Source organism: Mesoplodon mirus (genome assembly GCF_964341445.2).
Source record: "Mesoplodon mirus genome assembly, chromosome: 11".
In the NCBI taxonomy this organism is placed as follows: Eukaryota; Metazoa; Chordata; class Mammalia; order Artiodactyla; family Ziphiidae; genus Mesoplodon; species Mesoplodon mirus.
Genome location: NC_138987.1, coordinates 39,379,761 through 39,401,264, shown reverse-complemented (window position 1 = coordinate 39,401,264; position 21,504 = coordinate 39,379,761). Strand labels below are relative to the sequence as shown.

The window sequence follows — 21,504 nt, the reverse complement described above, 5'->3', positions numbered from 1 at the left end:
CATTTTATTTTTCATCCAGCTGGGCGGCAAGAGGCGGCTACAAAAGGTCGATGGTCCTATGCCAGCCCCCCCCCCGCCCCGCCTGCTACCCAGTCACAAGACAGGTACCTCCAACACCCAGACACGTCTCCCCCTTGAAGTCACAGATGTTAGAGTCAGAATCTTGTATCCCCTCCGCCCCCCTCCCCCACCCAGCTCTGCCACAGGATTCTTTTGCGGCCATGCTGGTCTTCAGGACCAGGGGGTCCTGTCCCCACCACGCCTGGCCTGGGCTTGGGAGCTAGGAGTCCCAGGCTGAGCAGGCGTCTGTAGCCCCGGGCCCAGGGCTACAGCTGGGCCGGGATCCTCTCCTTGCTCTGTAAAAAGGAGCTGATGACACCGGCCATGTGCTGGGGTTGGTTCATGTGGACGTAGTGGTTGCCAGGGACTTGCACGTACTGGAACCTCTGGGGAAAGGAGGGGACAGGCGGTGCGGTGACCCAGTGGAGGGCTCCGTGGGCCCCTCTGGCGCACTGGGGCTTTCCCGCGGCCAGCTGCCTCCCAGTGTCCACCACAGGAGCCTTGGCAGCGACTGACCCGCGGCCTTGCGGGCCCCAGTCAGTCACAGCACCCCCTGGGGGGCATCAGGGCCTGGCTCACGGCCATGAGAAAGGCCTGTCTGGGAGGCAAGAGCCCAAACCCTGGGGTTCTAGGCCATTCTGAGCTGAAGTTGTAGAGCTAGGCTGGGGAGGGGCTGGTAGTCGGGGCTGCTGCTGGTTCTCATCACCACATAAGGTCCACTTGCAAAAAGAATAGACCATCAGCCTTTCAGACTTGCCCTTGCCTGGGAGAAAGGCCGACAAGGCAGGAAGGCACTGCAGTTGGCCAGCCAGCCATACGGGCTTCCCTCTTGTGTCACTGCCAAGTCGTCGGCACAGGCCCCAGGGTCAGGTGTTTGTGGTGGATGATGGTCATAAAATGCCAGGTGCTCCCAGGAACCCAGGCAAAGGGCAAAGTCACAGCACACATCCCAGCCCTCCAGCTTGGAGGCCAGCACCCACTGATGGGACTGGTCCTCTGTTCCCGTGTGGGACCCTAGGAAATCGTGGCAGTGCTGAGTTGGGTGTGGCCCAGGGAATATGTGATGACAATAAAACCGGGAGATTCTGCCAATGAGAAGTCTGCTTTCTGTGCTGATTTATATGTGACCCCAGGTCTCCAGGGACTGCAGCAGGGAGTGAGGCCTGGTAGCTCCTGGGGGTCACCTGTTAGATCTGGGGCCAGACCAGGGGTCCCAGTGCAAGAAAAGAGATGGGTGAGCTGGAGCCCCGGGTGGCCTGGCAGCCCCTCCTGAAGCCCAGCTGCCCTGAGCCCTACGTACCCACCTCTTTTAGGATGGATCTCAGTGAGTTGGTCATGAATAGCATGATCTCCGTGTTGGCATCATTCTCTCTCCTCACATCGTAATACCCTTGGGCTGCTCTGGGAAACGAGAAGAAAGGTTCACCTGGGACCACCTCCTTGCATGCTCTCCCCCAGCCCTGGGCTCCAGGCTCTGAGACCGAGACCGGCCTGGGCGTCCCTCTGATCGTCCCACAGCTTGGTCCCTTTGAGCCCAGGTTTAATTCAGGACTGAGTTATTCAGTCCCCGCAGGCACTCACAGCTCACTGAGGCCTGCACAAGTGAAAACAATTCAGGTTTATCTCAGGGGACCTGGCCATGGTCACAGCCACTGAATGGCAGAGCTGGGATCTGAACAGGCGCAGAGTCCATGCGTTCTCTTTCCCTTTTTTAGCAGCTTTATGGAGATAATTTCACCCATTTAAAGTGTACAATTCCATGGATTTTGGTATATTCAGAGTTGTGCACCCATCACCACCGTCAATTTTAGAACATAATCGATCACCTCAACAACAAAAAATCCCGCACCTACGGTTTCCACGTAGAGCTCCCAGTCTTACACAACCACTGATCGGCCTTGTCTCTATATGTTTCCCTATTTGGACTTGCATGTGAATGGAACCAGCCACTTGTATCACTGGCTTCTTTCAATTAGCCTAACGTTTTCAAGGTCCATCCATGTCATAGTGTGTATCAGTGCTTCATCCCGTTTGTCACTGAAAAATAGTCCGTTGTATGGATAGAGCATATTTTGCTTATCTGTCCATCGATGGACATTTGGGTTGCCTCCAACACTATTCATTCTATCATGAAGGATGCTGCTCTGTGCCGTCACTACAAGCTGTTGTGTGCACAGGTGCTGGAAACACACCTAGGAGTGGAACTGCTGGGTCATGGTAATTTAATGGCTTGAGAAACTGCCAGACTTTTCCAAAGCGGCTGCACCATTTTACAATACCAGGGACTTCCCTGGTAGCACGGTGGTTAAGAATCCGCCTGCCAATGCAGGGGCCATGGGTTTGAGCCCTGGTCCGGGAAGACCCCACATGCCACGGAGCAACTAAGCCCGTGCGCCACAACTACTGAAGCCTGTGCACCTAGAGCCCGCGCTCTGCAACAAGAGAAGCCACCGCAATGAGAAGCCCACACACCGCAACAAAGAGTAGCCCCCGCTCGCCGCAACTACAGGAAGCCCGCGCGCAGCAACGAAGACCCAATGCAGCCATTAAAAAAAAAGTTTACAATCCTACAGCAGCGTGCAAGGGTTCTAGTTTCTCTGCATCCTCACCAACACTTGTTATCTCACTTTTAGAGTCCGGCCATCCTAGGGGTGTGCAGTGTATCTCACTGTGGTCTGGATCTGCCCCTATCGAGTCCATGCCTTCTAAACCCCTGTGCTTGGCAGATGTGTCCCTGCAAGTCACAGTTCCTGCCAGTCCAGGATGACTGCAGTGGAGTGGGTGGTGGCACCTAAGCCACACTGAAGGATGGTCACTGTGCTGTGGCACCCAGAGGCAGTGGATGGCTCCTGGCTAGCAGGTGGGGGAGGGGAGGACAGCAGACAGGAGCAGTGTAGGCCTGGGGATGTCAGGGGCCCAGGGTGGCTGGAGGACTGGGGAGGGCAAGGGCCAGACTCCAGTGTCTGTCAGTCCCTCTGCCTTACCTGGGCGTGCCCCCCCCAGATACAGACACCTGCTGAAAAGTGCGGTGCAGTCCTTTCCCATCCCCAGCTGCCCAAGCCCTCCCACTGCCTTGCCTTCCTTCCACACACCAGCGGCCGGGGGGGGCCTGCCCAAGAAAGATGGCGGGGAGGTCTCACACCAGGAGACCTGGGGATTCCTGGCACTCACATTTGTCTGGGGCGCTTGGTGCAGACTTACTTGATGAGCAGGACGCGGGCCTGGAGCTTCCTGATGGAGTGCAGAAACAGGTCCCTGCTGATGAAATTGAAGTGATACTCTGGCTGCAGAGACAAAACCCCAGTGAATTCTCACCACAAGGCCCTGCCTGGCACTGCCGGGGGCAGAAACCAGTCTCTCTTGGGAGCAGTGGGGGCCCCTTCGGCCACCTAACCAGGACCAAGCCCACTGCCCAACCATACCACTGCCTCAACAGAGGGCTTTAACTCCCTCAGGCCAGAGACTTCCCCCCTCCACCTCCAAATCTGTTCTCCCTCTTCCTGGGCTCATGGCTGCCCAGCTAGACAACATGTCCCAGACTCCCCTCAGCCAGGTGTGGCCATGAAACTAAATGCAGACAAGTGACCTGGGCTACTTCTGGGCTTAGGTTTGGGACTGAGGCGTGGCCCTTCCACACCTCCTTTCCTGGCCCACGGGCTGCCCTGTAACGCTGCCCAGCCAGCCTGGGCTCTGGGCTCTCGGCAAGCACAGCCCACTTACCTCCACCGACCGTTTCCATGAGAAAGAAATCTGCTTAAGCCACAGTGCAGAAAGAGTGCACCTTGGTGTCCCCGCAGCCGCTGCTGGCCTCCATCACAGCCCTGACCTCCCCGTCTTATGACCATTTAAGAGGTCTAGGTCTATACTGTCCACACGGCAACCATCAGCCATCTGTGGCTACTGAGTGCTTGAAATGGGGCTAGTCCAGCCTGAGACACACTGTAGGTGTAAACTGCACACTGGATTTCGAAAACTTAGTATGAGAAAACAATGTCAAATATCTCAAGAATTTTTTATGTTGATTGCATGCTGAAGTGGTTAACACCTTGGACACACTGAGTTAGAAAATACTATTAAAGTTGATTTCACCTGTTTCTTTGCACTCTGTTCTTACGGCCACTAGAAGACGTGACGTTAACACGAGCTCACATTATACTTCTATTGGACTGTGCCGCTCTAGGCCAAGAACCCTCTGAGGGCAGCAGCTCTCAGGATTTTCTCTGTGTTCACAGCTCTCGGCACGTGGCGCGACAGAGGCGGGGCTCTGTGAGCGTCTACTGAGTGCGTTAATTCAAGGGAGCTCCCATACGGGCTGACTGTCACGTTGTGCTACAGCATTGTGATGAAGCTACGCGTCCTGTGAAGACACAGGCACACAGCTGCCTGGTCAGCCACTCACTGTCCCCGTTCTGCCCTGACCCCTCCCAGCCACCTCCTGCTCCTCGGGCCACAGTGACCTTGGTGCTTTTCTAGAAACAGAGGCTCCCCTATCAACCACGAGGCCCAGTGAGTGAGCATTTACTGAGGACCCAGACACATCACACCTTATCTCCTCCCCGAAGGATCAGAAACGCTAAGTCCCTATGTCACAGTCAACAGCTAACAGGTGGTGGTGCCAGGACTTAGCTCGGGCGTGAACTGCCCCTCACCCCCTCCTACCCCAGCTTCTCAGCCTTTTTTTTAAAATTAATTAATTAATTAATTAATGTTTTGGCTGCATTGGGTCTTCATTGCTGCACGTGGGCTTTCTCTAGTTGCGGCGAGTGGGGGCTACTCTTCATTGAGGTGCACGGGCTTCTCATTGTGGTGGCTTCTCTGGCTGCAGAGCACGGGCTCTAGGCACGCAGGCTTCAGCTGTTGTGGCACGTGGGCTCAGCAGTTGTGGCTCGCGGGCTCTAGAGGGCAGGCTCAGTAGTTGTGGTGCACGGACTTAGTTGCTCTGCAGCATGTGGGATCTTCCCAGACCAGGGCTCGAACCCGTGTCCCCTGCATCGGCAGGCAGATTCTTAACCACTGTGCCATCAGGGAAGTCCCTCTGGCTTCTTTTTTCTCTTCCTCTCCATCTCTCCCTTGACCTCCTTTTCCTAGCCCACTTCCATCCTCTGATCTGTAGTTTTCTTTTGTAGAAATTCAAGTGTAACTTACAGCAAAGACCACAGACCTGGGTGTCAGTCAGCCCATCATGGCCTTTGACATATGGATGCGGCCGTGCAGCCATGACCCGGATGAAGGCCTGGAACCCCTCAGCACCCAGCAGGCTCCCTTCAGGGGTTTTCTCCAAGGGCACCCCCTTAGATCAATTTTGCCACTTTTTGAACTTCATATACATAGAATCATTGTGTTCTTTTTTGGTTTGGGCTTCTTTTGCTCTGTAAATGTGTTTTTTTCATCCCTGTGTGGTGTTCCATTGTATGAATGTATAACAGTTTATGCATTCTATTGCTGATGGACATTTGGGTGATTTCTACCTTGGGGCTATGATGAATAAAGCTGCCAGGAATGTGCTCATACGTGTCTTTTGGAGCGCACAGCACACACTGTTGCCGGGTATATATCTAGGATTGGGATTACTGGGCCCAGAATTTACATAGAGCATAAATATCATGCTATGTATATTTTACTACCATAAAAAAAGAAAAAGAAAGCTGACAGGCACACTGTGAAGGGTGGGAAGACAGCAGCACTCACCCTAGTGATCCTCCGATCTCTGTTCAGCAACAGACCTGAAAAGAAGCATGGAGACGTGGCCTCAGCGCCGCCTGTCAAGGGTCAGGGGGACTCAGTTCGGCTCCCCTGGGACCCTGGGCCCGTGCAGCCGGGGCTCATTTCTTCAGCCTGGACCTGCGGGGACCACCCCCAACATCCTCTTGGGGTTCAGCCAGAGCAGAGCTTGCCCACAGCTACCCTGCCACGGACAGGAACGCCCATGCAGGTGCCTCCCCAGCCATACCAGAGGGCAGCACAGAATGACGGTGGTGGGACAATAACCCACCCGCCATCGTAGTCTCATCTCTGAGAACCTTAAAATGTTCACTTGGATCTTTAAGCACCAGGAAGTGCCCAAGAGCTAAAGATCGCATCATCACTTGCTGGAGAGGAATCGAGCCAAAAAAGAAAGGCTGGAGGGGTTGAGAGGCCTGGGTGGTCCCAGCTCCAGCTGGGTTCTCTGCCACGGTCCCAGCGGGGGCAACTTGGCCTCACCTAGGGAGTATGGACACCCAGCAATTCCTGCCTGGGCAATGTCTCCTCAAGAAAGGGCTGCCAGGGGACTTCCCTGGAGGTTTAGTGGATAAGACTCCATGCTCCCAATGCAAGGGGCCCGGGTTCGATCCCTGGTCGTAGAACTAGATCCCGCATGCCTGCCACAACCAAGAGTCTGCATGCTGAAACTAAGAGTTCACATACCGCAACTAAGAGTCCACATATGGCAACTAAGAAGCCCGTGTGCCACAACGAAACTCCCATGTGCCGCAACTAAGACCTGGCGCAGCATGCATAAATACTAAAAAAAAAAAAAAGGGCTGCAGGGTCTCAGGGAGGTCACAGAATCTCAGACCCTGGAGGCTGCCTGATGTGAGCAGCGCAGGGAGTGAGAAGGGGAGACAGTACGGTGACGTGGGTCAACCCAGGAGAACGTGCCGGCCAGGAGAAGCAAGGCTGCTCTCTTCTCCCTACACGCCTTTGCTCAAATGCCACCGTCCCAGCCAGGCCTCCTGGACCTCCCCTTTACACCCACAAACATCTTACCAGAGCCCCTCCATCCCCCACTGATTTATCTCTCTCCATAACTCCCAGCACTTTCTTTAATATTTATTTGGCTGCATCGGGTCTCAGTTGCTGCACCTGGGATCTTCATTGTGGTGTGCAGGCTTCTCTCTAGTTGTGACTCACAGGCTCCAGAGCATGTGGGCTCAGTAGTTGTGGCGCAGGCTTAGCTGCCCCGTGGCATGTAGGATATTAGTTCCCCGACGAGGGATCAAACCCGCATCCCCTGCATTGGAAGGTGGATTCTAAACCACTTAACCACTGGACCGGGAGGGAAGTCCCTCCTGGCACTTTCTAACGCACTCTATCATTTACCCTCTGCTAGATCATAGCTTCCAGGACAACAAGGGATTTGGTCTCTTTTTAATTCACAGCTGTTTTTTTTAAATTTATTTATTTAATTTATTTACTTTTGGCTGTGTTGGGTCTTCGCTGCTGTGCGCGGGCTTTCTCTAGTTGCGGCGAGCGGGGGCTACTCTTTGTTGTTTCGGTGGCTTCTCTTGTTGTGGAGCATGGGCACTAGGCGCGCGGGCTTCAGTAGTTGTGGCACACGGGCTTAGTAGTTATGGCTCGTGGGCTCTAGAGCCGAGGCTCAGTAGTTGTGGCTCACGGGCTTAGCTGCTCCGCGGCATGTGGGATCTTCTCGAACCCGTGTCCCCTGCATTGGCAGGCAGATTCTTAACCACTGCGCCACCAGGGAAGCCCCACAGCTAGTTGTTGATCGAGGATCTTAGGCATCTGTGACTCAAAATACTTAGAATGACCATGTCGTTGGGAGGTTTTCTGGTTTCCCCACTACTAGATCACCTCAGCCTGATCAAACCAAGGCTGAGGCTTCTGGGCTGCCTTCAGCTCTGGCCACAACCTCCCTGCACAGATGACTGGCCCTGCTGCATGTGCAGGACCATGGGTGACCCCTGGGTCCCCCTGCCCCCAGGCTCACTGCCCTCCTCCTTCCTCCAGGCCTGGGTTTCAGGTGCTGAGAGGATGTGAAAAGACTTAAAAAGGGGGTTTCTTGGGGGTGGGGTGAGCCCCAAGGTATTGGGGACCCCCATCATGCTGTTTTCTCTGCTCTGAGAATTGCTCCTCCCTGTGGTCAAGTCCTCCAGCTCTTTTCAAGCCTCGCTTCCACCTGACATATCCTGACGTGCCCCAGGCACTCCCGCAGCCGGCTGCTTTTCTGTCTGCCCCTCCTGTGACAATGACCTTTGTGAGGGCAGGAATGGTGTTTCTCAGACCAGTGGGCCAGCGCAGATGTCACTTAAATAAGGAGTCCAGGGGCTTCCCTGGTGGCGCAGTGGTTAAGAATCCGCCTGCCAATGCAGGGGACACGGGTACGAGCCCTGGTCCCAGAAGATCCCACATGCCGCACAGCAACTAAGCCCGGGCTCCACAACTACTGAGCCTGCGCTCTAGAGCCTGCGAGCCACGACTGAGCCCACGGGCCACAACTACTGAAGCCTGCGTGCCTAGAGCCCATGCTCCACGACAAGAGAAGCCACCGCAATGAGAAGCCCGCGCACCGCAATGAAGAGTAGCTCCTGCTGGCTGCAACTAGAGAAAGCCCGTGCGCAGCAACGAAGACCCAACGCAGCCAAAAATTAAACAAAAAAATAAATAATTAAATAATTTTAAAAAATGAAATGGTTTTGAATGCAGGAGATATTATCAGGACCATAGACTCCCCGCTCTCCTGCCAACAGTTAGGGACTATGACACTGTGATATAACAAAATATATATTTCAGTCCTGATCCTTGGCTCCTAGCCAGAGCTCCTAAAAACTGTGTAATTTCCTAAAGTGGTGAAAGTGCAAGGAGCATCTTTTGTCCGAACATTTGGTCTCTGACACAGAGTTCCTAAACCCCTTGGAATTTCCTGGGTGATAGGAGTGTCTTTTGTTCTAATGAGGTGACCCCTGGTGGGTTCTTGATGGCTTCAGGATGGGGGCTGGTCACCAGAAAGATCAAGCCATGATTAGGAGCGTGGAACTTCCAGCCCCAGCCCGGCCGGCCCTTCGGGGAAGGGAGAGCGGCTGGAGCCTGGGTTAACCATCGTTCACGCCTATGTGATAAAGCCCCCAAACAAATCTCTGAGTTCGGAGAGCCTCTGTGCTGGTGGATACCGGGAGGTATCAGGATGGTGGGTGCACCACCCGCTTCCTCTGCTGGGACCTGCCAAGGTCACGGACTCACCCGCAGAGGCTGGGCGGAGTGGGTGCGGCACCCACTTGCACACAGCAGGGTCTCCGCGCAGCTGTTCTTGCCTATGAGGAAGGCGGAACGTGCTGCCCGATGTTGCCATTTTTCAGAAGAAACCGGAAATCTCTGTTTTTACATAGACTCTCTCTATTCTAAATATGAGCAACCTATTCCAAACCCCCCTCGTGCCAAACTGTTGTGTTTAAACTGCGCAAGTCAAAAGAAATCATGCCCGCAGCCCCGGGGCAGCCCAGCCTGTGACAGGGTCTGAGCACTCCCATGGTGGGCCAGCTGCAGGGGGTGGATACTGACAATGGACAGTCCTTGGTCACTAACCCCACCCGGAGCTGGACCTTCCCTCCTTCACGCTAACACGCTGACCTCATTTCTCAAAGGCCTGGGCCAGGGCTGTGATGGGAACGCAGATAAGAGGTAGATAACATAGGAGCCCGCCTCCCTCCTCGCCCTGGCGGCCCTGGCTCACCGCCTCCCGTTTCTCCCACAAGCCTGATCGAGCTCGTGCACCAAGCCCTTCCCAGCAGCTCATCTGCATCGTGGGGTTCAGAAGTCACCTTCTCCACAAGGCCAACCCAGGCCCTTCTACTGAACATCCTGACCCCCTTACCCGCTGTTTTTTCCAAAGCGCTCTCACCTCACGCTCTGTGAAGACGTGGGGAGAGGGACACACATGAGCCAGGGAACACCTGAGGCCACCAGAAGCCAGGAGAGAGGCACGGGCAGCCTGTCACAGCCCTACCAACGCTCTGGCCTTGGCCTCTGGCCTCTGAAACTGTGAGACAGTAACCGTCTGCTGTTGCAGCTGCCCCACCTGTGGGGCTTTGTAACAGCAGCCCTAGGGAAGGAGTTCAGAGTTGGGGGGTATGGGGTTGGATGACGGAGGTGCGTGCGGCTCCAGAACGGAATAGGGGCTCTCGGAGATTCTGCGGCCTGAGGGAACAGGCTCAGGAGGGGCCTGGCACGCCGGCTCCCCGGCTGTCACCCCGCCCACTTGGGTCTGGGAGGCTTGGTCTTCTTTTAGGTTAACCCCGGGCCTCAAAGGGCCACACTGCTGCGGAGGGGCTGGGCCCGACACAACGATCCAGCCGCCTGCCCACTGCCCACCCCTCCCACCTCCTCTGCCCACTCCCTTGACAAGTGGCTCAGCGGACGACTACTCACTGTTTCATGTGACCCTGGGCTGGCCAAATCGGCTTCCCGGGCCAGGTGCACATCTAATTCTGGATTAGCCCACTTCTGCTCGGGGGCCCCTGTGGTCCGCCATCTGTGCCAGCGCATCAGGGAAGCTGGGGCCCACGGCCCTCTGCCCTCGACCTCCCTCCTCCATGACGGATTTGCAGGGAGGGGCAGACAAATGCTCAGAGACGGTAACCAAGACAGGAACGGGTCTCCAACCCCCTTAGGTATGTTCCACTTGACCTAATGGTGTGTTGGCAACTTCTGAGAAACATTACAACACAGCAGGGACTTCCCTGGTGGTCCAGTGGTTAAGACTCCGCGCTGCCACTGCAGGGGGAACGAGTTCGATCCCTGGTTGGGGAACTAAGATCCCGCATGCCACGTGGTGCAGCCAAAACAAAAAACAAAAAAATTACAGCACAGCAGACCTCTGGCTTCTTTTGAGCAGCTAGAAATTCTGGCCACAGGAGCCCCACGTTCCCACGTGATAAGCCCTGGGAGCCGCCCTCCTGCAGGGCGCACGGTCTCAGTGCCACGATCCCCACCACTTCTCACGGCCCCACTCCCAGCAGCCGGGATAATTTCATAAACTGTTCAGCTCCCACAGGCATTTGGGGTTTTGACCCCTGCCTCATTTGGTTCTTTATAAACTGAAGTCACCTAAGAAGACCAGGGAGTCTGACGGTGGGAAGGAGCTTGCCCACAATCTCTGAGCTCCTGGGGCAGTCACTGCCAGCAAGGGCACTTGTGGATGGCACCCCCTGGAGTTGTGTTAAGCCAGGTACTGGGCCACCAGGAGAGGGCGGCTGTCTGTTCTGGTTCACCATGCTCCTGCAGCCTCGCAAGGGGCTGGGCACAGAGCGGACTCCGAGCAAAAGGTTTCTTGAATGAATACGTTGGGAAATAAAGTGTAGAAAACACAGGCAACACAGGCCTGATGCTGCCCTGAAGCCAAGGTGCCCCCAACTCCACTTCTCCATTCTGAAAACCATCTTCAAAGTCGCTCGCCCCATGGGAGTCCTCAAAGCCTAGCCTCGGACACCAGGCACCCACCACACAGGATCAGCAGAGCAGGGCTGTGCTGTACCCCAACATTTAGTCCCAAGACCCCTGACCAAGCTCCCCACAGGACGTGGCTTTCCAGGATAGGCAGTAGCCGTCTGACCTGGCACAAGCCACTTGGCCCTTCCGAGCCTCAGTTTCTCCTGCTTTAAATGGGATGAAAATACGGCAGTAGGAGCATTAAATGAGATACTTTTTGTAAAGCACTAAGTATCACGCCTGGGCCAGAGCAAGCAGCCACAAAGCCTAGCCATCATCACTCCTCGTAAGACCAGTGCCAATAAGCAACGGCCTTGGATAGTGAGTCCCTTACCTGCGGCCACCTGTGTGGTTCCTCTCTGCAGGAGGAGTTTCCCACACTCGTCTCCCACATGACTGTTGTTCTTCAGGAACCTGGGGGACACAAGGAGGACACTGGATGCCTTGGGGCAGGGGAGGCCAGATGAAAGGAGAGGAGGGCAGGGAAAAGGCTACCCCACTAGGACACAAGCCTGTACCGATGGGGATGTTCGCATCAGTGTGTGTGTGGGGGGGGCTGTGTGGAGAGGGGGGCAGAGAGCACGTGGAGGGGTGGGGTGAAGGGCATGGCTACAGAGTGGGGGGAATGCCAATAAAGCCCCAGCTGGGGTGGCTAAGGAGCGCCAGGTGAGCACAGAGAGAAGCAGGCTTGCTGTGGATTTGCGAGTAGGAGAAGGAAGCTTCCTCCGTGCCCCAGAGATTTCCTCCCTCCGTGGTCCAGAGGTCCCCCAGGCCTCTGACGCTACCGGTCTCACCCGCCGGCACCCACCCCTGCAGCATCTCCTCTGGGCTGACCACTTGCGAGGGCTTCTTGGAGGCCTCCACCTGCAGCATGTGCTCTATGGCTCTCTGCTTGTAGGTCAGCACGTTCTCCAGTTCCTAAGGATTCGTGGGTTCTGCTGGGTGGGCAGGGCGGGGCTCCCAGCTGCACGCACACAAAGGGGCCTGCTCCCTCGCCCAGCCCCACCCTCCACCCTCAGCAGCCCCTCAGCTGCACGCCCACCTGGCCCAAGATGCATTCTGACCCAGCGGGCAGGGGCATTGGATCAGTCCCTGCCAGCTAGCCCTGTGACCGCCTCGGTCACAGCCAGCCCAGCCCTGCCTGCGGCCCGGGACAGCTGGACGGATCAGGTTGAAGATGGAGGGGAAAGGAAATCTCTGCCAAGTACTTTGCAAAGGTGCACTTTTGGGGTCCATAAGCCACGGACCATCCAGGGTTGGCAACTTCACCTGTTTTAATCAACGCTATTACTCCACATGATGGAGAGGAGATGGCAGAGGGGGCACAGTTCGGGGGGCTTCCAGTGTACCATTTCCAGCCCAGCTCACTCTCAGAACAGCCTGGCCTTGTCCACGGTCCACTGCCTGGAGCAGCAGTGGAAAGTGACACTTCCATCCACCCCCTGAGAGTGCAGGAGACAGGGAGGACCAGTCATCAGAACCCCCAGGAGGAAGCCCCAGGGGGCACTGTGTGTGTCAACTCAGTGGGTGAAACCGGTAAAGCAAGAGTGGCAGCCACGGCTGTCTCGGTGAATCCTCACAGTAACCTACGAGCTCTCTGCTCATGCAACGCACGTTTATCGAGCACTAACTATGTGCCGGTACTGGGCAGGTCGTGGTAAAGAGACAGCTACGGTTCTTGCCCTTATGGAATTTGTGGTCATTTTATGGACAAGAAAACAGAAACTGATGAAGGACCCGTGTGAGGCTGAGCCCTCGGGAACAGAACGACCACCTGTCAGAGCTGGAGGGCACCTCCACAACCCTCTACTCCAACCTCCTCATTTTACAGGTGAGGAAACTGAGGCCCAGAAAGGCAAAGTGACCTGCCTAGGGTCACAGAGCAGGGAAACGGCAGAGCCAGCACTCAGATGCAGAGAGCGCTGGTTGTTGTCATCGGTGGTGGTGGTGGTGAGAGGGGTCAGCGCTTTTCCCACGGGTCCACACTCAGGTCTACTGTGTGCAGTGTGCACAGCTCAAAGGTACTTGACTGAGCACAAGTGCAGGTGGGCCCACCCAACCGTGCACCCCCAGAGCTTCCTCAACCCACTGCTTCCCTCTCTCACCCCTGCCACCTCGTGACCCACCTGGCATCCTGCAGACTCCAGGCCACACACAGGGTTCCCAAGGATGACCCAGGCCCGCACGCCCTGTTCCTTGCCCACTCCTAGGGTGTAAGTAGCATAACCCTGTCCTCTGGGGGGGGGGCCCTGAGGCCCCTTGTCTACCCTCTGCCACCTCTTCCCACCCCACTGAGGGAGGCAGTGCTGAGGGCACTACCTGGGACCGGACCCAGGTCTCCCCCAGCGACAGCATGCATGAAAGCCCTATCCTTACGTTAGTTTCCAGGAAAAATGGCGAGGATTCCAGCAAGACAAGTTTATCCACCATCTCGGGGAAGACACAGGAAAACTATAATGTGACACAAAAGGGGAAAGATGAAAGGGAGAGTAGGCAGGGAAAGGGACTCACACTTTCCTGTGGGGACACCGGTGTTTTAGGCTGGGGAAAGGGTGCTGCCCAAGAGGTCAGCAAGAATCTCCTCTCCCTTCAGGGCACCTTTCTCTCCCCTACTCCCACAGTCTGCATCCGGCATCAAACTCCTGACCCTGGTGATGGTTGGACTCCAGGGTTCTCTGTGACAGAGGAGATGGGCAATGTTGGAACACTTAATTCCACCAGGAATGCCCTCACAACAGTGATTAACACAGGACCTACAAAAGAAGCTGGCACAGTCACTAAAATGCTGCCTGAAACTCCCGATGTGAGGAGGCACCCCCCTTTCCAGGCAACTCCCCCTTTGTCCTCCTGCGCTCCCCACCCCACCTGGAGCACAAGCAGGGATGGTCACTGTAATCTACTCACCATTCCACCCACAGTGCCACCTGGGGGGACAAAAGAGTAATTGGCTGATATTCCCCAGCTTTCAAAGTCCTTCTAAAACTCCTTCCCAGGGGTCGAGCCAGCCCCGAGCCAAGGGCCAGGCTCCTGTCTCCCACCAGCAGGCCGGGCTCTGCATTCACTATTAAACTTGAGGCTCCCTCTCTGGGGCCACGGGGTCCCTGCATCAGACCTGACCCTGTTTCCCTCGTCAGATCCGGAGACTGCTATCTACGGGGCCACGTGTCCCTTGGGGAGCTACCTGAGGCCAGAGGGCATGGTGCCCAAGGGTCAATGTCTGATGAACCCCCTCCATCTCTCCTTGCGGTTCCCGAAGTGCAGGGGAAAGGTACCTGTCTACCAACTCCCCTCCCTTCCTCACAGCCCCACAGCCCAAGACCAGTCAGGTCTTGGCCAAAGCGTACTCACCAAAACTGTGGCCCAGGAGGGAAAAACGGTTCCATTTCAGGGCTGAAAACACACGGAGCCAGGTCTGGATGGGCCCAGACTCCCCGCACCCTCTGTCCTGCAGTCGCTGTGCTCTGGAAATCCCTCCCCAGCATCTGGGATGCCCCATTCAGGAAACCCACTTAAAGGGGCCCCAGTTCCACAGCAGGGGTGGAACTCGCAGGGGGAAGCGAGCTCTTCTTGCCAGCTCTCTCCAGCTTTCACAAAGTCACCCATGAATTCCTGGCAGAACTGGGGCCAGACCCCAAGTCACGCCCAGGCCAGCGTTGCTTCCTGGCCACCACACCCAACTCCAAGGATGAGGGCATGTCCCAGAGCACCCCCCCACACACACCCACACCCACAACACACAGAGACAAACATACAGGCTCTGTCTCTTACTCACCTGCTGCGACCCTTCGGACCTCACTCACAAAGCTTTGGTGGTCATACAGGAAACCTGGACTATAATGGGATGACAGTCCATGACCCCCGAAATCCATGGCAACATAATAAAAGTCTGAGACAGAGGGAAAGGGTAGGGGAAGGCGTCTAGGTCAGCCACCTCCCCTTCCTGATTCTCCTGCCGTCCCACTGCCTCACCCCCTGGCTTCCATTCAGCCTCACGCCCACCTTTTGGGAGAAGAGGGATGAGTCTGTCAAAGGAGTTGGCATTGTCCAGCCACCCGTGAAGGCAGAGAACTGGGGGGCTCTGATGGGAGCCCCAGGCTTTGGCAGCAATGTGGCCCCAGGGCATAGCGAGCTTCAGCTCTGAGATCAGACCTGAAACACAGAGTGACCATTCATGGAGCCTGCACTTCCGGAGCCCCTCATCCACACCCAATGTGTCCAGAGCACTGGCACTCCCCAGGGGGCTCGGCTGCCTGCGCTGCCCCCAGGGGTTACGGGGAGAGAGCCAGATGAGGAAAACTAAGCTGGGTCCACTGGGTGAGGAAAACCTTGGGATGGCTCCACGGCAGAACTTTCTAGAATAGGTTGGGGGGTTAGCTAGGCCTGGGCTCTGCCACTTGTTGGCTGTGTGACCTTGAGCAAGTTACTAAAACCTCTCAGCCCTCAGTTTCCTTTTCTGTCCCTTTGCAAACCCAGAAACAGAGGCACAGGTGCAGGCCATTCTCCAGGTCACACAGAGAGAATGAGGTGGAGCGAGGGTTTAGCGCGGGCGGCACGACCCCAGGCCCCAGTCCTGACCACCGGGCACTACACTGTCTCCCGCCTGCTCAAGTCAGGGCTGCTTCCTCCGTCGCCCAGGGCTGATCTTTTCACCCTTTAGGCTCTCCCGGCCGGGCCTTAGACCTGCCTGCCCCCAGACGCCCGCGAGCTTGCTTCTCTAACCTGGGGCTCCCGGAACCCTGGGAGGTCAAGTGCGGCCAGGTCCCCGCTCCCCCGCCCCCGCCCCCGCCGGTGTGGCTCGGCCTGCTCCACAGGCTGCGGACGCAGGACTTGCTACCGCCAGGAGGGCGGCGAGCCCCCCCTCCTCCGCGGTCCCAAGTAAGTGGGTGGGCGGATGGAAGCGCACACGTGCCCTCCCCCATCACACTCTCGTCTATGGGGCCCCGGACTGGGAACCTTCACCCATCGCTCGCGTCCCGCGGTGTCAAGGCGGCCGTCTCTCCATCCAGCTAAGTCGCGCCGGAGGCTAGGGACGCCAGAGTTCCGGGTTCCGCCCTTCAGCGGCCAGCACCCCCCAGCCCCGCCCCGCCCCGCCCCGCCCCGCCCCGCCCGCAGGACTTCCGGCGGGCGGGCTGGATCCCGAGGGTGGTGGGACCTGACCTTCAGCTCCCGCCGCCGCCTACACGGGGAAAGCCGTCCCCGCCCGCCCGGCGCAGGCTGTGAGCCGAGCGGCTGGGGAACCCGGGGGCTGTGGCCAAACGACCTTCAAAATCTCAGGCTACACCCGGGGCCGCGTCGCAGGGAGCGGAGCCGGCCCTGCTTGACACGTGGGTGGTGGAACCGCGACCCTTGGACAGTCCACATGGCCACCCCTGCCCCTGCGTGGGACCAGGAGCTGGCGAAGGCCCAGGAGCTGCCCCAGCGAGCGGGGCACCCCATGGGTCCTCACTGACCAGCATCGTAGGGCTAAAAGTGGGGTGACTCTTTATTTAGTGGTTTAATGTCCTCCTGGAAGGCGGGTCTGCGTCCACCGTGTTCTCACTGTGTACTGGGGTCCTCACCCTGCCTGGCATGAGCCAGCCTTAATAGTTGTTGTACGGGTGAAGGAATGAATGTATAAATTGGGAACATGAGGAACCCCCCAGGTGAGGAAGGGTTATAGACAATGACATTGAGCCTGGAGAGGATCAGGTACTCCAAGGGGATGTTTGGGGACTAAATCCTATAATAAAGGCACTTTAGTGTGCATCCTTTGAGTCTCTGAAAGTGGCTAGTCTAGGACAAATAAGGGAAAGTATTTCCTATTCACTCAGCACCATTTGCTAGTTGGAAGGCCTAGGAGAGAATCCATGTGGTCCCTGAGGGGTCACAGTCCAGCAGAGCTCCTAACTGGAACCAGAATCCAGCCGGCTGAGGGCTGGAGAGAGAGCTGTACAGTGAATTCTCCCTGGGGTGTGTGTGTGTGGTGGGGGGGAGGTGATCAGAGACCCTGGTCCTGAAGACAGGGCTGGTGGACATGCTGAGGGGTGGGTCACAATGCAGGGAAAGTTGGTGGCTGGAAAATGTGGATAAGGGTGAGGATGGGTCTGAGTGTGGAGCTAAGGAGTTTGGACCTTACTGAGTGGTGGGGGTCTGGGGAGGCTGGGAGCTGGGGTTGAAGAGACCACCTCTAGGTGGTTACACGCACAGTGGTGTCCATTAGTTCCAGAAATGCTTTGGCTTCTTTGACAAGTTATGCAGGGGGTCACAGATCCTGAGGTGACAGAAATGATCAATGGAATATTGCCTGCCATATCGGTAAACAAAGGATGTCACAGTTCGTCAGCAGTTGCAGCCACAGCCAGTGGTGAGCTGGTGAGCCCTGAGGGGACTCAGGAAGGAAAGAATACCTGCTGTCTAGCAGCCATCAGACTGCAGCCACTCCCCACGGTGAGCCCTGAGGAGACTCAGGATGAGAAAGCACAGGATGCTGGCCCCATGTAGCTGAGGTGCAGATCAAAGGAATGATTTCAGTGAGCCCAGACTCTCCCATCTTCCCATACAGAGAAAAGCACTGAATTCCTTAACTTGAGATATCTGGTTTTCTTTATTTTTTATTTTATTTTTTTAATATTTATGTATTTATTTGGCTGCGCTGCGTCTTAGTTGCAGCACGAGGGATCTTCGTTGCCATGTGCGGGATCTTCCTTGCAGCATGCGGGATCATTTTTTTTTTTTTTTCAAGTTGCGTCACGTGCGATCTTCTTCCTTGCGGCATGCGGGATCTAGTTCCCCGACCCGGGATCAAACCCGGGCCCCCTGCATTGGGAGCGCGGAGCCCTAGCCACTGGACCACCAGGGAAGTCCCTGGTTTTCTTTAATTAACAATAATCTTTTGATGTTCAGACTATCTGCCCTTTGTTGCAAAACTCCCATCTATCCTGGCTCCCCCCACCCCTCACCTCCTCGGAGCAGTTCTCTCAGGGTTACTTGAGATGCTGCCTCCCAGGCTTGAAGTCCTAAAAAATTGCCACTGAATAAAACGGAACTCTCAACTTTTAGGTTGTGAATATATTTTTTTAGCTGACGGAAGCGATGGGGACATGGCCCCGTGAAGAGGCTCCTTCCTCCTCTGCCCTGGGGACACACTGCCACCTCTTCGTGAACGATGCCACATTTATACCTGGCACCAGGCTCCAGCCTGACCTCTGAGTGGGGACTTCTAGCACATTTGACCTCAAATTCCCTCAGCCCAACCGGCCCCTGCAGCACAGACCACATCCGCTGCCTCATCTCTGTCCCTCAGGCTCGCCTCAGTCACCCACCTCCGCCTCCTTCCTCATCCTCACATTCACATCTTGACCGTGATTCCACTGCAGCCTTTCCCTGCCTGCCTCTGCCCCCTTCCATTCCAGTGACCCCCCTGGGCTGGGTGCCCATCACCCCAGGAAGACAAGAGAAATCCCTTCCTCCAGGCGCCCTGCTCCACCCCACGTATCCCATTGCCACCAGCTTGCCCTACAGCATGGCCGCAGCTCTGACCTTTAGCATCACTACCCGCTGGAGGGAGGTGGGTCTCCCGCCCAGCACTGGAGGCCCTCCCTGAGGTCAGTCTCCCTCCTTTTAACACACGTATCCAGCACCAGGAATCCTGGGCTACCGGTTCTCTGCATGTGCCCACATTTTCATGCTGCTGCACCTTTGCTTACACCATTTCTTTGGTCCAGAATTCTGTTCCCCTTTGCCTAACCATTGAAACCCTACCCTTTTTTCAAGGCATGGTTCGAAAGTCACCTGCTCCAGGAAGCCCTCTTCAGTCCTCTCAGGTGGGATGCATCTCCCCATCTCTTGTTTTTGCTGCTGGTACGCTGCCTCTCACCCCCTGTCTGGTGTTGTATTCAACTGGGTCCACTCCCTGGGTGGGTCAGCTCCTAAAATTAGGAAAAGGTCTTACTCAACTCTTTTTTTTCCCCTTAGCATCTACCAGAGTACCTTGCACACAGTAGAGGCTCAATCAACTTCTGCGTATTGAATTGGCTGAGAATTACAAAGAACATTCCCTCCCAGCTTGTCCCTCTGGGCTTACAAAAGCAGCAGCACACAGTGGGAGAAGTCAGGGAGTAATTCTTAAGGTTTTATGTCCTTACTACCTTGGTTATGTTCCTCAGGTTAAAACAGTGACCACATCCAGAGAGGTGGAAAGGTATTAATAAGTGAGAGACAGAAATGTGCCCAGGAGTTCCTCCTTCATCAGCAAGAGGAAAGTCCCTTGGCTAAGTTTATGAAACAAAAGCAATCCTTGATACTAAATGCAGTGTGGTATCCTGGATTGGATCCTGGAACAGGAAAGGGACATTGTTGGAAAAATCTAAAATCTAGAGTTTAGTTCACAGTAATGTACCAATGTTAATTTCTAGCTTTGTATCATGGTTATGCAAGGCATTAACATCACAGGAAACTAGGTGAAGGGCATAGAGGAAATTCTATAGTACCTCTGCAACTTTTTCTGTGAGTTAAAATTATACCAAAACTTAGGAGTTTCATTAAAAAAAAAAAAACAACCCTGACAAGAAACTTGACTTATAATTTAGATTTGATTAAATATAATACATGAGGGACTAGCCTGTGTGTTGCACTGTGAAATGTACAGCCATTATTAACAAGCCTGTTTTGCTCTGTTCCAACTTTAACTAAAAAAAAAATTTTCCCCCTTGTATCCTATTCAATGTATTTAAAGCTTTAAACTTCTAAAGATGATTTTAGCTGTGTCCCATATAACTCGACATGGTGTATTTCCTTCTCATTGAGTTATGCGTATTTAATTTTTTAAAGAGATAATGCACTCATGTAGTTCAAAGAAGAAACACACAAGAAGGTGTGCAGTGGGGGATCTTGTTTTCACCCCATCCCTGGCCAACCCACTCCCACCACTCACTTCAGGAAACTTCTATTAATTTCTTAGTATTCTTCGTGGGGTTTTTTGTTTTTTGTTTGTAATGTACGTGTGGGCAAATCTTCCCACTTCTCTGGCGCTAGGAGTAGCTTGCTATACTCATATTCTGTGCCTTAGCAGTATATCCTTGAGCTTTGTCCATATTCATTAAAAAAAAAACCATGTTTCCTCATGCTTTATTTATACTTATGTAGTCTTCAACTGTGTGAATAAGCCGCAGTTTTATTTATCTGTCCCTTACGGAGAGAAAATTGACTCTCAAAAAAAAATGTTTCCCATTTTTTGCTTCACAGCAATGCTGCATAGTATACCACGGTCAGGGATCACCGTAAATTAATCTCCCAGAGGAGGGAGAGCTAGAGCAAAGGCTAACACACCCGTGATGTTGCTGGATGCTTCTACATCACCAGATTGTCTCATTTTGCCCTCTACCTGTGCTGGACAAGCCTGCCTACTCCCCTGTGGCCTTGACAGAGGGGGCCAATATCCAGCGTTTGAATTTATGTCAGTCTGATAGACGAGAAATTGTATCACAGGGTACTTATAATTAGAAGTTCTCTTTTTGGATTAAGTGGGCTTGATCTCTTTATGAACTTAAGGGCCATTTGTGTTTTTAGAATGTGCTGTCTCTATTTTTGCTATCCCCCCCCATTTCTTAGAACTCTTAATTATTAGAGAGATTAGTTCTTTTTCTGTGATATGAGTTGCATATTTTTTTCCTAAATGCTTGTCATTTGACTTTTGAATCTATTGCCACACAGAAGTTTTTAAATTTTTATGTAGTCAAATCAGCCATTTTTTCTTATTTCACTTGTAGATTTGAGTCATCCGCAGAAAGGCCTTTGTCATTAAGTCTTGGGTGGATGGTTACACAGCAGTAGGTTACTGGAACAGCTATGGCACATGAAAGGAGCTTGGAAATGTGTTTGTTAAATGAATTAATAAATGAAAGAATAAGGAATGATACATAACCTCGGAAAACCAGTGCACCTCAAAAATTGTATTTTTCTTTTTAGTTCCTTAGAGTGCCTGGAGAGTGCTCTAGGACGTTCAGGGGCCTCTGGTCTCCAGTTTTGTGGGTCAGTCTCTGTGCGGGATGTTGCGCATATCTCATTTTCAGTCCCCTGTGGGTCAGATAGTTTCACACTGTTAGAAAAAACTGTTAGGGAGTTCCCTACTTTACACAAATACACACCCGGTCACGGGGGCCCTGACAGAGGGTGACCCTCATGGGCTCAGGGCAGTTCCCTCCTCCACCCCCTTAAGACAGGGCTCTGCGTGGAAGGCAGGAGTGAGTGCCCACACGCTCCTGA

The 21,504-nt window shown here is 54.5% G+C and overlaps 1 protein-coding gene across 3 annotated transcripts; it reads right to left on the bottom strand.

The window, feature by feature from the left end:
- Positions 1-97: 97 nt before the first annotated feature.
- SERHL2 (serine hydrolase like 2) lies at positions 98-16,311 on the bottom strand. Of its 3 annotated transcripts, none has more exons than XM_082635146.1 (12): positions 16,216-16,311; positions 15,262-15,411; positions 15,035-15,148; positions 14,611-14,652; positions 14,167-14,186; positions 13,639-13,713; positions 12,071-12,180; positions 11,597-11,676; positions 5,749-5,783; positions 3,262-3,344; positions 1,365-1,461; positions 102-446 (listed from the first exon to the last, which is right to left on the bottom strand). In XM_082635146.1, the coding sequence occupies exons 1-12, from the start codon at positions 16,223-16,225 to the stop codon at positions 327-329; spliced, it is 936 nt and encodes a 311-aa protein (XP_082491272.1). In that variant the 5' UTR covers positions 16,226-16,311; the 3' UTR covers positions 102-326. The 3 variants fall into 3 exon arrangements, with proteins under 3 accessions (XP_082491274.1, XP_082491272.1, XP_082491273.1); XM_082635147.1 differs by having other exon boundaries at positions 103-446; positions 16,222-16,311; XM_082635148.1 differs by lacking the exon at positions 15,262-15,411 and having other exon boundaries at positions 98-446; positions 16,222-16,294.
- Positions 16,312-21,504: the final 5,193 nt, after the last annotated feature.